This window comes from Coturnix japonica, chromosome 11 (genome assembly GCF_054131305.1).
Source record: "Coturnix japonica strain WE chromosome 11, WE-NBRP24, whole genome shotgun sequence".
Classification (NCBI taxonomy): Eukaryota; Metazoa; Chordata; class Aves; order Galliformes; family Phasianidae; genus Coturnix; species Coturnix japonica.
In genome coordinates, this window is record NC_140673.1 from 1819574 (window position 1) to 1837759 (window position 18186).

Consider the following 18186-nt stretch of genomic DNA (forward strand, 5'->3'; position numbering starts at 1 on the left):
CACCCTAAGTTCCATTTCTTCCACATAGTCTTGCAGCCACTCTGCCTCAACTTTTAGTGATGCCTGGGGTTATTGTGGCCAAAGTGCACTTGGTATTATTGAACTTCATACCACTGGCCTCAGCCCAGTGATCCAGCCTGTTCAGGTTGCTCTGAAGAGCCTTCCTACCCCCAGGGAGATCAATGCTTCCTACCAGCTTGGTGTCATCTGCAAATTTACTGAGGGTGTACTAAATCCCCTCATCCAGATCACCAATAAATAAATATTAAACAGGCCAGGCACCAGTACAGACCCCAGGGGAATGCCACTTGTGACCAGTCACTAGCTGGATTTCACTCCATTCACAACCAGTTCTGTGTAGCCTGACATTCTCATGGGCAGATGCAGAGGGACTAGCAGAAGGAATCCTTACAGAACATATTGCAGAGGGCAGATGGCAGAAGTTGGGAAGTGGATGATTATATGGCTCTTCTTGTGATGCTGTTTCTTTTCTTTGTCACGTTATTTCCATCAAAAACTAATGATACAGAAGCATAACTGATGCAGCCTATAATATTTTAAGAGAGCTCTCCTCATTCTGCTTTCTTTAGTGAATGGAAACTGGGGAACATGGCAGACATGGAGCCAGTGCTCTGCTTCTTGTGGTGGAGGAGAGCAGACCCGAACACGCCTGTGCAACAATCCTGCCCCTCTGTATCATGGCCATCCTTGTCCTGGAGACTCCTCCCAGATATCCAGATGTAATAGTCAAGCATGTCCTGGTGAGTTAATTTTCAACCTATGTGCTATGAGAGTATTGTAAAAGACAGCCCCATTCCTAATCTGACTGGCTCATTTTCTTGGCTTACGTCTCCTCTGCAACTGCCACTGAGTAAATTTTTTGTTGTTGAAACCTATTATGCAGCCCCAGTGTATGCTCTTAATCAATTGCTGCTTTTTCAAGATGTGGTTATAAGGTGGCTTCTGTGTTGCTGTGCATGTCTATTAGACTGTATATACACACCGCTCTGCAGGTTATCTGCAGGTTGCAAGCTAGACTGTTGCAATTAATGTAGTAACATAAGCAGAAATACCTACGTAGGCAATATTTCTGGCTTTTCTCTCTCCCGTAACATTAGGTAGCCATGGTGCTTGTTTTTTTTTTCCCCTTTTTCCTTTTCCTCTCCTGCACAGGTGGGCCTCCACGTGCCCAAGGCAGCATCATTGGAAACATCAACAATATTGAGTTTGGAATTGCTTTCCTGAATGCCACAGTAACAGACAGTCCAAACTCTAAATCTAGAGTAATACAAGCAAAGATTACAAGCATCCCTAGGAGCCTTGGTAAGCTTTTTACTACTTTTTATCAGCTTTACTTTTCATAGAACCAGGCTGAATTCTGTGCAGTGCTAGTTTTCACTACTTCATTTCATCAAGGATCACTGAAGAAACTGATCTAACTTTTCAGACCAAGAGAGGGGAAAGGAATCTTCATTACTTATTCTTAGAATATTAATATTAATATTTGTACATCATTTGAATTTTTCATAGTTTTAATCTTATGGGTTACTCTCATTTTAGATTATACTCTTATGACTTACGCTCATTTTGGCTTCATAGTCAGCTCTTGCTGATTTGGGGACACTTAGCATTGGGAAAAAACCTTCAGATATTACATTGGATTTCTTTCAGGTCCAGCACTGAGAAAGCTTGTTTCTATTCTGAGCCCAGTCTATTGGACAACTGCAAAAGAAATTGGAGAAGCAATGAACGGGTTTACGCTCACTGACGCAATCTTCAAGAGAGAAACCCAAGTGGAATTTGCAACTGGTTGTTACCTGTGATGCACCATCTCTTTCCAGCAAGCATCTCTTTAAAAGGATCACATCACCAGTGCTGAATTTTGAATCTTAATGATTATGTTGCTATTTTCTGAGTGCCTGTGGCTTTCAGAGTTTTAAATACAAATTTTAGAGTTTTAATTGGGAACATGTAATGCTTATGTTATAGGCATGGTATGCCTTATAAAAAAAATCAGCAAGTGCTCAAGTGATCCAATTCAGATAGTCCTTGGCTTATAGGAGTCCCTGGTTAGGGTGTTTTATAAATCTGCGTGCTCTTAAAATTCACAGGAGAAGTTCTGCGAATGACTCACATTGCCCGGGGTTTGGATTCAGATGGAGCCTTACTGCTGGATGTTATTGTGAATGGCTATGTTCTGGAGCTGCAGCCACTAGCTGATATTAACATGAAGGTAAAGCCACTGTCAGATACTAGCCTTTTCTCTTTCATTGGCACACAGTTCCTCTCTCATCCATATTAAAATTGTAGGCATTAAGTCCTGACAACTGTACATAACTTATTTAATGCCTAGTTCAGTTGACAGGTGCTTAACATTGCCTTCAAAAGCTAAAAGATGCCATCACAAAAATAGGGATGGTCACTCAAGGTTTTTAGGTGTTAGAAAGAGGCATGGAAGAGTCTTTGGGGCCACACACCACAGCTAGGCACGTTGCGTGGGGCTTTTGGTAGAGTTCTGTGTCTTTTAATAGTGGTGTGTGTCTAATGCCTGCCTGATTTTATGGCTTTTCTGGAGAATGACATCAGCTCTTTTATGCCATGGCACCCTGCAAAAGCTTCAGAATGTTACTAATTATTTGTTTGCAGCCGCGGTTATACATAGTCTGTAAGAATGCTTTTGTGGCTGATAAAATTTTTAAGATGGGATTAACAGATTACACCATAGGGCATTTAGTGTACCCTTCTTCTCTCTGCTACAGCAACAAAACTTTGTCTTATACTGATATATTTTATGCAAAACAATAGTCTTACTCAATTCCTCTGGAATTGGCAGAATATCCAGAATTTGCTTAAAAAAGTAAAAAAAATAAAAATCCTCAAACTTCTTCAGGAATGATTGGAGAGGATGGTTTGTGTGACAGTCTCACTCCTGAGTTCTTCTACCTCTCATTTCTAAAAGGTATTCTAATAGTAAGGTACTGCTAATAGTAAAAAAGCTTCTGTTACTGACCTGTACTCCTGATAGAATTATGAAGCTCAAAGGGATTGGTTTTCTAACTTGTTCATTTAGTGTAACTCATAAAGAACATTTTTTTGCTATAATGCATGGTATTAAAATTTTGGATTAGAATCAAAGGCTTGATAACTGATTTTATTGGGAAAGAAAGATTTTTCTTCAAGGTTGTTTTTATATAGTTGGTACTTAGTTGGTAAGTAACCAGTTGAAACATACCGCACAGTGCAAAAAATATATACAAAGTTTTCAGTATTACATTGCTGTAAGTAGCATCCCCAAAATTTATGCAGTTTTTCTCTAAACATGTCTTTTTGCAAGTTGTTTATTTAGCATGTTTTCAGAATCTGATTTAGAATACAGAAATACTTAGATTTCAAAAGATTGCTTTGAACAATCTGTTTAGTTTTTGTAGGATATTCTCTACTGTAACTTCCATCATCAGGGTCATCAGCCTGTTTCTTATCAAATGAAAAATAACAGATGATGGTAAGATTCAGCAGGTAAATTAAGGGTTAAAGGAAAAAAAGACATGTTGTGTGCAATACAGTTTGTTCAGCTGTTAAGAGAAAAACATTTTTTGGAATGTATCACGTACTACTTCAAAATATGAAGAGCGCAGTGGCATTAGCTGCACTCAGTGGCTTGATATTGGCTGTTTCAGGATTACACAGAAGACTACATTCAGAACGGCCCTGGGCAGCTGTATGCCCATTCCACTCGCCTCTTTGCTGTGGATGGAGTTAGTGTTCCCTACACATGGAACCATACTGTTACCTATGATCACACTAAAGGAAAAATGCCTTTTTTGGTGGAAACGCTCCATGCTTCCTCTATCACAACAGAGTACAATCCTCTAGAAGAAACTTTGGCTTTTAAAATCCACGCTTCCATTTCAAAAGGTATTGTTCAGGTCTCTTAACAAAAATACAGCAGTAATATCCTGATTTAATAGCATTCTTTACCTTTATTCTCAAAACTAGTTATGGCTTTGAAAGAGGAACTGCTATTAGACTTAGTTAACTTTATTGTAGATCCTGGGACCTTTATGTCTTATTAATAAGCTGTTAACATGTAAAAGCTGCTTCATTTTGCACTTTCTGTTCCTCTGCTGCTGGATGATCTCAGTCTTCCATTGCCAACATTAACTCCTAGCATGAGAAGTAGCTTCAGATAGGCAGCCTCAGATATTTTTCCATTTCCATGTGTGTACCTTTTCCTTCCCTGAAATGTCCTCCTCGTGTCCCTTTTGAGTGGGGGACTGTGTTGGTAGGGTTTTACTTTGCATAGTTGTTTCAGAATGTTTTCTTACTCTGAAGCCCGCACAAATGTAACTTGGTAACTAGGCTGCAGAGGCAGAAGAGCATGGGACATTTTAACCACTTTAGTGTGGAATTGTGTAAATAATTCTGAAATTGTTCTGTTAGGGAAATATAACATGTACAGAACACAATGCAGAGTTTAGCTTGAAAAGTTTCTTGATACTTTTTGGAAGTTTTTAAAGGCAGTTGCTGTGCCTGGTGTGCAGTTACGCAGCACTGGGTGTACAGGGCTTACACAATGTACTAAACCTGCTGCTGCCTGAGAGATAGTGAACTCATCACCGCTTGGCCTGAGGCATCGTGATTTGTTGCTGCCCCAACAGTAGCTGCTGGCCTCGTGAAAGGAGGTCTCCAAACCAAGTTATGCCTATGTGTAAATCCGGTCATGCTTCTACAAACTGACCTTGTCTTTATTTCCTCCAACAATATGCTGCTTTTCAAAAAACATCATCTTTATTGAATCATTTTTCAAGGTACAAGTGTGTAGTAAAATATGTGTGGATTTCCAGCAGGCTCTATGAGAATTTTCCACTGATAAGATTTTTTCCAGTTGATAAGATTATGCACTTGTGTTCTTCCACAATGAATTCTAGTGTCCAAGAAGAACAAGCCATTTTGAAAGATTTGAGGATCCTTTATTTGTAACAGCTGATCTGCAGTTCTTAATATTAAAGGTTTTTCTTCATAATACGACATTATTTTCATCCACAAGTAACACGTGCTTCCTTTACCATACAGGAGATCATAGCAACCAGTGTCCTGCTGGGTTTGAGTTGGACTCATCTGGGCCTTACTGTACAGGTAATGATGTTACAAGTTTAATATGTAATTGGGCAGTAGAATCTTCATCCCTTCTATTCAGAGCTCCTGAGCATGCAGGGCACACTCTTAGAAGTGGAAGCTTCCACCAATAGACAGGTATAGGCCCAGAGCACAGAAGCAGTTCCCAGGCAGCCTTCCATCGGCATTGTGATGCAAAGTGGGACTGCTGAGCTGCTGTGCCTGCAGAGCAATGGAGCACTCTGTGAGGTGAAGGAGGAGAGCTGGCAGCCTTGAGAGCAGCCCACTGAAAACCAGCTGTTGCTTGGGTAGCAAATGTGTAAAGAAAGTTATGAGCTTTTTAGCTGTCTCCTCTTGGTGACTGAGTCATGTTTGCTTCAGGGAGCAATACCTGATATGGTTTTGTGGACTTAATTAATTGCCTCTCAAAAGTTGAAAACTTAATGGATTTAAATATGGAAACTTTACACCATCAGGAAATTTTAAAATCAGGAAAGCTGAAACTGCAGATGCTAAACACTTTTTCTACTTGCAATTTTTTTTGGTAAAACAGTATGTGTTCAAAACTTACAATACAAAAAATGTAACAATCCTGGCAAGTCTATCTGAGAAGTCTAAATAGAGCACTGAGTTCCATCTGTTCTGTTGCAGAGAGATTCTCTGAAAGTGACTTAGTCAAACCTTCATTACTATAGAAGTGACCCATCCTGCAGATCAGCTGCAAGCAGGATCCCAGGGAACCCATTGTGTGCATCTGGTAAAAGTGAAAAGCAAGATCTTCAATTAGACACGAAGGCTCTACTGTGTGTGAATTCTAGACCCCTCAAAGTATAGAATGAAATGTAATAAAGGAGGCCTCAAGGACATGGTTATTGTGATTACAAGTGGAAATTCAATCATAGAACATTCATGCTCTTATCCCTAGGTTCAGACCTTGTTTGCTTTCTCAAAGCGCCCAGGGATAACAGCATGATTTCCTGATGTGTGTACCAGTAGCTACCTAGTGTAGCTCTGCTAACCACTGGGACTCTGGCCATGCAAGTGAAGATGTGAGAGTTGTAGTTGTAATGTTACAAAGGAGCATTCCCCATGTTGCTCTCACACTGCAGGAACAGAGTGGGGGTGGTAGGGTGCTGAGGACACTCTGGTATGGAGGAGAATGTGATGCTGTTTATGAAGCTACCTACTTGATAGCTCTAGCCTGGGTCAGGCAGGCATATAGCTCCTCTGAATGTCTCTGCTGTCATATCTTGTAAGTCCTGAAAAAAAATTTTCAAACTTCTTCTTGCAGATGAAGATGAATGTGCTGTGCAAAATCCCTGTTCCCACACCTGCCACAACGCCATGGGAACCTACCACTGTTCCTGTCCAAACGGCCTCACCATCGCTGCAGATGGGAGAATGTGCCAGGGTAAGAGGAGCTGCCATGGGCAGGTAGGATACAAAGAGCCCCATGGCACATCAGGCATGGGGAGATGTTTTCTTCAGGCTGGACCATTTGGTTATTGTATGAATGGTGTTCTAATTATCTGACCTCTGAATAGATTTGCAGTCACGTATTTCACAGTCCCTTGCGTTCAAGATGCTGCTCAGTCTGTGTGTCATTGTGCTGTGGTGAGGTTTACAGCTTCTCTTTACCTGCAGATGTTGATGAGTGTGCACTGGGCAAGCACAGCTGCCACGCTGACCAGGACTGCGAGAACAGTGCTGGCTCGTACCGCTGCGTGCTGCGCTGCAGGACTGGCTTCCGGAGGGCGGTGGATGGGCTCAGCTGCCAGGGTACGGCACAGCCTCGGCTTTGGTGTTAACTGTACTGAACTGAAAATCCTGTCTTTCATGTAACTAAAAGTAATTTTTTGAAAGACAGATCTCCATCTTAGGTGTCTGTAAATCTTCAGCATTAGCAACATTTTTTTTAATGTTTTGCTTTTCCCAACTTTAGGAATAAATTAAAATCTTATTTTTGTGTTCCATGTGCACTTTCTTCTGTAATGGTGTAACAGAAACATTTGCTTCTGAATGCAGTATGGTAACTAAGCTGAAAGAGGAGCCTGGAACATTGATTAAACCAAAACCCTCTTTATCTAAATGATGACATGGAGACACAGTAATGACATCAAAAGTTTGTCTTTCCAACAGATATTAACGAGTGTCAAGAGTCAAACTCCTGTCATCAGCATTGCTTCAATACCATAGGAAGTTTCCATTGTGGTTGTGATCCAGGATACCAGCTAAAGGGCAGAAAATGCATAGGTATGAATTAGTTTTGAAATTTCATTCCCTCTTCTCAGTGGAAATAAACACTTACTTGTTACTATACATAACTTTATCCAAACCCTTTGTGAATGTAACTCCAACTCAGGATGACATCTTTAGTATATGTTCTTGAATTTGTAAAGCAGCACTAAAATATAGAGGAAGAGGGAGCTGAGTTGACTGATAAATGAGCGTGAAATGCTTCCAAATGCTTTATGATCACAACTAGATTATGCTGCTCTTTAAGAATAAAGATAAGGAGTTCACTTCCATTCCTGCTTTCTTTGCTTTTGTTTTTTAAATAAGATATAAATGAATGCAGGCAGAATGTATGCAGGCCTGATCAGCTTTGTAAAAACACCCGTGGTGGCTATAAGTGCATTGAGCTGTGTCCAAATGGAATGACCAAAGCAGAAAATGGAACTTGTATTGGTGAGTAGAAACCTAGTGTGCTGTATGGTGATGGTAGGCATAGGGACAACAATGGATGGTTTCTGAAAGGAAAGTCTTTGTAGTGCATTGCCAGTTACTAAAATTTGCACATATTAAGGCACGGACCATTTGATTGTGAGAACATAGTCATTTAAATGTTCTTTAAATTAACTGGTGATAGCGAAATTGACATATCCACTTAAAAGTTTTCTAGATTATATTTATTTGGACAGAGCAGCTACTAGAGTTGGAAGCCTAAGATAAAAGTTCTGAAAATTAATGGAAAAAGTAAATGCAATAGAGGTGAAAAAATTGCGCATGTGTTCAAAATCTGCTTTCAGATTGTGCAGTGTGGATTGTTTCACAGATCCGTAGCATACTGTTACAGAGCAATTGCTGATCATGGTACCAAGTGAGAAAAGGCTGTTCGGTGGCCAGATCTATCTAGAGAGACAAACTCACTGTGGTTTAACTGCATTTCAACTGCAAGCCAATGGGATGAGGTTCAGCAAGACCAAATGCCAGGTCTTGCACTTTGACCACATCAGCCCCAGGCAGCACTACAGGTGTGGGCCACTCTGAAAGAGTGGTCAGGCAGTGGAATGGGCTGCCCAGGAAGGTGGTGGAGTCACTGACCCTGGAAGTGTTCAAGGAACATTTGGACGTTGTGTTGAGGGACATGGTTTAGTGAGAACTATTGGTGGTAGGTTGATGGTTGGGCTGATGATCTTGTAGGTCTTTTCCAACCTTGGTGATTCTGTGATTTACTGCATGTGAAGGAATTCAAAGCTGTAGGAACTTTCAAGAAAATATGCGACTGCTTCCTCTTGCCCTGTTGCTTGCAGACATCAATGAGTGTCATGATGGAACCCATCAGTGTCACTACAACCAGATCTGCGAGAACATGCAAGGGAGTTACCGCTGTGTGTGTCCAAGAGGGTATCGGTCACAGGGAGCTGGAAGGCCTTGTGTGGGTAAGCTGCAGAGCCATGTTGTTATCTCCTGTTTGTTGCTGATACTTTTGGCTGTAGTGTCCAACAGTACTTTGCTATTTGAAGACTATGCTACAAAGATAAATGTGCTTTGGAATTTGAAGTTGCTGTCTAAAATGAAGTGTGTCCATTGTGTGCCCCGGTGGCGCAGTGGTAGGAATGCTGCTTTGCAACACCGGAGGCCCTGGGTTCGAATCCCCCTGTGGCGCAAGGGGTAGAAGTGCCGCTCTGCTACACAGGAGGCTCTAATCCCGGGGGGTTGGACTCGATGATCTCTAAGGTCCCTTCCAACCCGCACGAGACTGTGATACTGTGTGATATTGTGATTAAATAGTAAAAGCTAGATGATTCCAAACTGAGATCAGATCTGTGCTTTCAAAACAAAGTGTACAAGGGCTTTGTATCTCAAAGGCACTGATGGGTGGATGTGGCAAGCCAGTGCTCCATAGTAGGTTTAATTTATAAAAATCAGAGCAGGTCTGTTAGTTGATCAGAGAAATGTGGTTGGCTGTACACTGGTTGCACTGATTCACACCTGAAGCCAGTCAATCAGAGGATGATGTGGATTCTCATAAAAGAGAATACTCAGTGGAAGTGTGTTGCAAGAGACATGACATACCCAGAGCCTTCCTCTGCCAATAGACATCACAACACCCTGTCTGTCTCCTGGAATTAGGTTTTCCTGTTTGGACAGAGTAGAGGTTGATACTCATTCATGTCTCAGTGCTCCCTTTCTGACTTGGGTGGATATGCCAAGATAAGGAGGAATCCCCACAGGCACAGGAATGCTGACCTTATCACTACTCCCCCACGCTATCTGTTTAGAACTCTCTGGCAATAAAATGTGCAGACCGTCTACCCACACACACAGTTTCACAGATACTGTCATAACACTAATGTGAATAGCAGGAGAGTCTGTTTAACCTATGATGTCAGTGCAAGTATACAGAACACTTCCTCTGGCATTTCACATTTTGATTTGTAATTTATGTTTGTGAAATATTTAAAATTCAATAGCTGATCCTTTCTGACTGTAATGATTTATAAGCAAGGTATGTGAAGTTTGGTGAAGTCAGTTCCAGTTGGTCTCTGTTTTGTATCAGAGAAACATTCCTCTTTGATGGCTTCTTCAGGATTAGGTTTCATAAGTGATAAATAGCAGCTCTGGCGGATAGGATTTTTTTCTTTTTAAGTTCCTAAGATTTTGGACTGCCAAAAGGCAGACTGGAATGCTTTTTTTAATGGTTAAATTGCAGACAGTAACTGTTTGGCTGTGGACCAGACAGTTGTTTCTACTAAAATAAAAACCAATCCCAAACTCTTTAAAGTATATTTAAAGCATTTAAGTTTCTTAGAATAAGAAGTTGGGTAAGGTTTAGGTTACAGGTTTTCACAGAATGTCAGCAGCTCTCCTAAAATTTTCTTATAAGCAACAACCACTGAAAGCTCCCTCTTAAGTAAAATTAAATATGATCCTTGTGATCCTTTGATTTATTTCTTTATCTGCTTAAAATGTTTGAAATGTATACAGACATGAATGTATTAGTTCACATGTTAATGAAAAGCAAGTTTTTTTATAATGCTTCCAATGAAGACAGAGGAGCTGGGAAGTCTGTAGGACCCCACACTGAAACAGGTGATTTGCATGCGGCTCCTTCCTGTTCCGCTTCTGATGTATGTAGAGTCATTCGTGCAACAGTTCACAGTTGGATGGGGACAACACACAGAGATGCATGTGTGCCCAATTATCCATGCTGTAACAGTTCTGTGAACTGTATTGTATCTCAGCATATCGTAGATGGAAGGGCATTATCAAAAGCTATTATAATGCATTTCTGCATACAGCACATGCAGGACTATCCAGAATTGAAAATCAAATAATATTCATAAAGAAAGCTAGAAAATTTAGCTTTCTTTAGATAGTTTCAAGGTCATATTTCACTCGTTCTTGTAGATATCTAGTATATTATGATGCATGATGAAAGGGATCCTGCCCTGGGAAGCTTTAGCTTAGTAGTAGTAAGCAATCTTTTTTCACAAGGATGGTGGTGCTGTGAATTCAGATGGCTGCATTCAATTTTGTTGATACTGCATAGTCAAATTTTCCTATGTTTCTAAACAGTATTACTTTTTAAATACTGCTAGCATGCATTTCTGCCAGTGGTTTGCAAGCAGTGTTCAGAATATGTTCAGAGAGGGCCAAAATGAAATTATAATGCTAGTTTAATGATGTTTCTACAACAGTGATTTAGACATAGGTAATTTCCAGCAATATGAAATAGTTAAACTGTTATTGAGTCACTGTTAAAATAAGCTTTAAATTCTAGTTAAAAAAAAACACAAAACATGCCAATTAATAGACATGCTATTATGTATCTTCATGTCGGGTTATTTCTGATCACTGTGGAGTCACATGTTCCTGCTTTGGTTTTGAGGATTTACTGCTCAGGTTGGTCCTGTCACTTTGGATTGCAATGTGAGGGAAACTGATTTGAACAGAGAAGAGGGATTCCCAAGAGAAAGAGAAATAACACTGTTTTTGAATGGTATGAAATTCATGAGTATCTTAATACATTCTGCTAAGTCTCCAGACTCACAGCTGGAAGGAACAGCAGCAGCATGGCAGTTAGCTGCGCAGCCAGTGTTCATGGACAGGATAGAAAACCTGCCTGCTTGGTGTGTTCTTTGTATTTCACTGCCTTCAGGATCTCACTTTTGTTCCACAAACTGAGATATTATGTATGTGTGTGTATACACACACACACATTGTTATGTGTTGTTTTATCTTGTTTTTTTCCTTCCCACATGGTTTGTTATTCTGGATCATGGCACATGAGCAGACATTAATGAATGTGAACAAGTGCCTAAGCCCTGTGCATTTTGGTGCACCAACACTCCCGGCAGCTTCAAGTGTATCTGTCCACCTGGACAACATTTATTAGGTGATGGGAAATCTTGTGCTGGATTGGAGAGATTGCCACATTCTGTTGCCTATTACAGTATCTATAACTATGCTCAGTTCTCCCCTGTGAAAGACAACTATCAACCTCAACAGTATTACAGGCACTCCTCAAGCTTCTACAGCTCCTTCTCAGAGTATAGGAACAGCAGAATACCTGTCTCCAGAACTAAAAGGAACATTAGAGAAACTTGTCCTGAAGGCTATGAGGCAAGAAGTGACAGATGTGTAGGTAAATGTCAGTCATGTCTATGCAATTCTCTTGCTTTAGTTCTTATTCTTAGGCTGCTGTTTCATATCTGTTAGAGACCTATGGTCTGTGGTGCTTTGTTATTTCATATTGCCATGTTAAGTACTCAGCAAGTTATGCATATCTTTGTTTCTTGGGCAGGATCTAGCAAAAATGTTTTCAGATCTCCTAATTGTGCTGCTTGCTATGTAGTAGCAAATTGTTACCCTCTGTTCTTTTTATCCTGATGATGGTAGTTTACCTTTGCAAATTTTCTCTCAGTTAAAATGCACCAGTAGGCCACTCCGCCTCTGGGATGTTGCTCGTGTCATGCTCCCACTCATGGCAGTAGTTGTCTGGATCAAAAAGGGTTAGAATAGAGACTGTATAATTGAACATACTAAGACATCACATTGCCATGTGGGCAGTAGGGGATAGAGCCAGTTCTAATGCAATTCACTGAGCACTAGGGACAGATTATGTGTAAACAGACCAGAAGTTCATCTGGTGAGCAAGAGCACTGACATTTCTGTGTGCATGACAAGGAGGGCAGGGCAGTTATGGTAACAGGCACATTCTGCCCCAGGTTTTATTTATTTATGTAAGAGATGTGAGTGTGTTCTGAAGCTTCACAAGATCAAAAGGAAACAAAGGTGTATGGCACCTCTCTTGTTCCCTTACTCCTTGCTCTGTAGCATCTCTGAGGTTTTTCACTGGTATTGGAAGTCTAATTCAGCTCCTCTTGAAAGGACAAGGGGAAACAGCCAGAAACTGGAGCATAGAAAGTTACGCACAAATGTGCACAAGAACTTCTTTACAGTGAGAGTGGTGGAGCACTGGAACATGCTGCCCAGGGGGGTTGTGGAGTCTCCTTCTCTGGAGGTATTCAAGACCCACCTGGATGCTGAGCTGTGTGACCTGGTGTAGGGAACCTGCGTTGTCAGGGGGGTTGGACTCGATGATCTCTGGAGGTCTTTTCCAACCCCTACAATTCTGTGATTCTGTGAAAGGTAAAAGGAATAATATCCTGCACTGTTCATTAACTACTCTGTACTAAATGTTCAGAAATGAAGTTCAAGAAAAATCATTTTTTTCCACCTTAACTCATGTTGCATCTTAAAAATGCATAAATAAAATTACTCAACTATTTTTTTAATAATACTGTTGAGTTCAAGACTAAATGTAGCATAGTCTAGGTATTACGAGATCTTTTTCCAGCATGTTTAACAGCAGTTTGTGGTGTTATAGATAAGTGCCTCAACCTGACATGTACGCCATAGGAAAGAAGGACAGTATGCCTCCCAGATAAAACAGCAAGCTGAAGCTGCGTTCTAGATGCCGGAGCTATTCCTATAATTATATAGCAGTGTACAGTGCTGAAAAATGTGAATGCATTAGTATAAATAATAATTACAGTTAGGCAGAGATCAGATTAATCTTGTATTTATATTGTTATTACTTTTCAGTACACTTACAAATACAGCATGTTATGGGTATAACTGTTAACTGAAAAAAACTTGGACTGCAGCCATTACTGCCAGAAACCCATGGTCCAGTGGTCCACAGCCCACTGAGTTAGTGAGCACTGAGTCTGAGTTAGTGAGCACTGCTGTAACTTTCCTTCATTGGAATAAACATGTAGATTTTAAATGTACTGTATAGTGCAAAAAAAAAAAATCCACATAATGCTTTTATTTCCAACAACGTTCTTTGAGTAGTGAAACATAACAATTTGATAACACACGATTTCTTTAGTCACATCTGTTTCTCTTTTCCTTTTGAATTTTTACTGAATGTAACCCCTGTAAATTGGACACAGTAGAAAGAAGCAAAGACCTTATTTACTCTATTTCACAGAATCACAGAATGACCTGGGTTGGAAGGGATCTCAAGGATCATGAAGCTCCAACCCCATTGCCTGGCAGGGCCCCCAAACTAACACAATTACTAGATCAGGTTGCCCAGAGCCCCATCCAGCCTGGCACTGAACACCTCCAGGGACGGGACATCTACAACCTCCCTGGGCAGCCTGTTCCAGGGCCTCACAACTCTCATAGTAAAGAACTTCCCCCTAACATCCAATCTAAATCTACCCTCTTTCAACTTAAATCCATTTCCCCTAGTCCTGCTGTTATCGGCCCTTTCAAAGAGTTTACTCCCCTCCTGATTATAGGTTCCCTTCAGGTACTGAAAGGCTGCAATGAGGTCACCCCGCAGCCTGCTTTTCTCCAGGATGAACAAGCCCAGCTCCCTCAGCCTGTCTTCGTAGGGGAGGTGCTCCAGCCCCCTGATCATCTTTGTCGTTCTCCTCTGAACCCTTTCCAACAGCTCCATGTCTTTCTTGTACTGAGGGCTCCATACCTGGACACAGTACTCCAGATGGGGCATCACAATAGCAGAATAAAGAGGGAGAATCACTTCCCTGTCCCTGCTGGCCACCCCTCTCCTGATGGAGCCCCGGATACCATTTGCATTTCAGTTATGCAAGTCTTAATTCATGCACATGGCAGTAACTCGCAGAGGAGTTCTGCTGCTCTCCTGAAGTAGACAGACATTTCAAAAGAAGTAATGATTAGATGTGATCTTTAGCTGAATCATGTCAGTCTGCTTTGAAAATTTTAAGTAGCAATCTACTATTCATGTGTTTGAGAGGGAGGTTTAAAAAAAAAAAAAAAAGTTTCAAAGAGCATTTGAAGAGCATTTATGTGAGTGGTCTTTGTGGGATAGTGAGCTTAATTCAGCATGAGAGCAATCAGTTTGTAAAGGAAAAAGCTGTGCCCAAGGAGGGATGAACTGTAAGAGCAATTCCCTGAGTGAGGGCCTCCTCTGAAGAGTAGAACTGATCCAGGCACTTCCTGAATATGTTGCCTAAAATGTTACTATCAGGCAGCTCAGCATCCTGGGACGAGATGGTACCCCTGTGTCCTTTGTGGGTTTGTGCAGTTCACTCATCCCCTTGTAGCCAGGGCTCCATATCAGAGGACTCTCTCAGCTCAGAGAGAGACCTATTAAGGCTGCCAACAAAAGAGGGAAAGCTTTTAATTCTGTAAAAGCTAGAGGCAACAGAAGCAGGTAAGTTAGGAAAGGTTTGCTAGTTTTAGGTATTCAAGGTCATTACCAAAAGCAAAAAGATCCCCATGTGTTCCACGACCTCTTCCCACATCCTTGTACACAAATAGGACATCAGCAGTCTCAATGTTTATGTTTTTGTGTTTCTTTCTGACAGACATTGACGAATGTGAAGCCAGAGATACATGCCAGCATGAGTGCAGGAACATCTTGGGAAGTTACCAGTGTGCTTGTCCCCCTGGTTATCGTCTTATGCCCAACAGCAAAACCTGCCAAGGTATAGAAATCTGAGAGTGCACACATGTTTGTAAGTAAATGTGTTACAAATCATGTTTGGTGTTTATTTTAAACAGTTGCTGAATTTCCTTTCTGAGATACAGTGTTCAACACTTAATAAAACATCAGCAAATTAGACAAGTGCAACTTATTATTCTCTGGTATTTCCTTACATGCACATTTAACTCCACACAAGCACACAGCAGATCTGTGGTCAAACCCAACAACTCTTCTTCTGTCCTGGTCAAAAAAAAAAAAAAAGTACTGTTATATTTTTGTTGCACCTAAAGACTAATTAACCTCTGTTGAAAAGACAACTATAGTTGATCTTGTGTGATTGTAGGGCAGGTAGCACGGTGCACTGTCCTACACAGAAATGAAATGCCAAGCCAGTTGGGTCAAGTCACTGGATCTAGTAGCTTCAGTTCCTCCAGGAGTAAGGCAGGGTTCTCTCTGTTCTCACCAGAGGCACCTGCACTCCCTCTGCCATCTACTCACTTCGCTGATCCAGCCACTTCTTATTTCTCTTAAATTCCTCCCAGAACCAGCTACTGATCTTGTACCTGTTTTTGTTCCCAGACATTGATGAGTGCCTTGAACAGGACACTGACTGTGGACCAAGCCGGATGTGCTTCAACATGAGAGGGAGCTACCAGTGCATAGAGACACCTTGCCCACCAAACTACCAGCGGGATCCTCTTTCTGGGTATGCTGATTTTTCAGCCGTTTAGGTCTTGCTTTTCCATACACCCTGAGCTCACATGCTTAACCTTTAATCATAAGAAGGATCTTTATCTAAGTGCAAGTGATATCAGCAATGCTTACTCTTGAAAAAAAAGTGAAACATCAAAGCTGAGAGCAACCACATTCTGTGCTTCCTGTGCAATGAACCAAGATGGGTGGGTCCAGGCAGAATCTTTCAATTTGAATGGAAATAGCTCCAGAATGGCTTTTTACTGAATGCACCCCAGCAGACTTTGATTCTTTCTGCTGATACAGCATAATTCCTTTCTCATCTGTGGGGCTAATTTTGCATCTGTTCTCCAGCTTACTTCTGTTAAGGAGCGACCCGTAAATACTGCATTGGATTAGCTCTGTTGAGAAGCCCAAGTCTGCATACTGCAGCACGATAAATAGGGAACAACTTCAGCCCATATAGCAAGTATGGGAATAGAACTTAACACGCTCTCTTTTTGCCCAGGTTCTGTCTCAAAAACTGCCCGGACAATGATTTGGAGTGTGCCCTGAGTACCTATGCCTTGGAATATAAATTTGTCTCCCTCCCCTTTGGCATAGCTGCTGGTCAGGATTTAATCCGGCTGGTTGCCTATACACAAGATCAGGTCATGCACCCGAGGACAACTTTCTTAATGGCAGATGAGGAGCCATCAATCCCATTTGCCCTGCGAGATGAGAACTTGAAAGGAGTTGTGTTCACCACCAGACAGCTGCAAGAGCCAAAGACTTACCACATGAGAGTCAGAGCCTTGTCCTACGGTGTTGATGGAAATATTGAGTATCAGACAACTTTCATTGTCTATATAGCAGTGTCAGCCTATCCATATTAAACACGCAAACTACTTGAGAGCAATCACAGTATTTTAACCACATTCATACATGCTGATGGGTATTACCACTTCAGACGGATCCTACTGTCTGCCTACGGTTGTAAACCATGTAACTTGAAAATGGTGCTATGCTCTTTTCTTCTTCCTTCCCTGAGGCTACTCATACAGTCCCATTATTCCAATTCTGGAGGAAAATCTGTGGCTTTGAGGACTTGCTTCTAATTCCTGTATTTTTTACACCGGAGCAGTCATTTTTCACAGCTGAACAGAGTGAATTATGAGCTGATGTAAGTATAGCCAAAAGCAGTAAGCAAGGAGCAGCTTCGGTAAAAAGCAAGTGAAGAAATGCTAACTAGAAGATACACTAGTTTCAAGTGGCCTGCATATCTTAAAGGTTCCTAAATGTGTTACAGTTTTAGATGTATTAGATTTTTTTGTATCAAATACCTGATAGAATTAGGGCTGTATATGTATTACGCCACGTGCTCAGAAAAACCTAAATGCCACTATAATGGTGCCAGTGCTGAAACGTGGTAGTAGTGAAGTTTCTTTTTAGCTGAAGAGTCCACCATAGAATGTGGAACTGGTATGTTTGTTCTCTGTGCAATTTTAGGGATGTGAGTGTAGTCTGGAAGAAAAAGTAAACAACGTGGCTTCTTCTATTTTATAAGCAGGTATTTTATAACTGTTTTGTTGTTTTTTAACTGACATTCTGGTGTAGCCATTTATTTAGCTCAAAACCGTGTCCATTTCACTACTCCCAAATCACTTAAATTTTATTTTTTTTTTTGCCCCAAAGTTTTCTTCCAGAAGACATAGTAAGTTTGCTTCAATAATGTCAATACACTGTACACAAGTAACTTTGCCAAGATGTATTCTATTTTTATGGAAGCGTGTATATGTTTTTTCTACGTTTATTTTCTATGCAGTATCTCAAGAATGTTTTACAGTTAAGTTTTCATTAAAAGTACATTGCCAGTGTATTGGAAATAATCAAAATAAAGGTTCCCATTGCCTTTGAGACTGCTGCATGTTTTATCTTTGAAATTATTTCTTATGTGTAAGGGACTTACTTACCTTCAGTGTCTAGTGGAGAAAGCAAGATAGGGAGAACTGCAGCACACTGGGAACTGCTTAAAAAAATCACTGAAGAACACTGAGATTAGAAGCCATTGGGAATCACAGTTTTAATTGTGAAACTTTTGCAGTTTTTCAGACAATGTCAGAAAGAAATGCCAACAAAAGTTCTCCTGTTGCCATTGTCAAGAGAGGTTGAAGTAGACTTGGTTT

The 18186-nt window shown here is 40.9% G+C and overlaps 1 protein-coding gene across 6 annotated transcripts in view; it reads left to right on the plus strand.

The window, feature by feature from the left end:
- HMCN1 (hemicentin 1) overlaps positions 1-17917 on the plus strand; it is a 184835-nt gene extending 166918 nt beyond the window's left edge. For 5 of the 6 annotated variants that reach the window (XM_085510830.1, XM_085510827.1, XM_085510831.1 and 2 more), the window contains 15 exons: positions 591-761; positions 1174-1323; positions 1672-1809; positions 2112-2233; positions 3678-3915; positions 5074-5136; positions 6407-6526; positions 6760-6894; positions 7255-7368; positions 7678-7803; positions 8649-8777; positions 11636-11986; positions 15210-15329; positions 15908-16034; positions 16530-17917. In XM_085510830.1, coding sequence (XP_085366956.1) covers positions 591-761; positions 1174-1323; positions 1672-1809; positions 2112-2233; positions 3678-3915; positions 5074-5136; positions 6407-6526; positions 6760-6894; positions 7255-7368; positions 7678-7803; positions 8649-8777; positions 11636-11986; positions 15210-15329; positions 15908-16034; positions 16530-16896 — 2471 coding nt within the window. In that variant the 3' untranslated portion in view covers positions 16897-17917. The remainder of the gene's footprint in view (positions 1-590; positions 762-1173; positions 1324-1671; positions 1810-2111; positions 2234-3677; positions 3916-5073; positions 5137-6406; positions 6527-6759; positions 6895-7254; positions 7369-7677; positions 7804-8648; positions 8778-11635; positions 11987-15209; positions 15330-15907; positions 16035-16529) is intronic. The other variant, XM_085510829.1, reaches the window with a different exon arrangement.
- Positions 17918-18186: the final 269 nt, after the last annotated feature.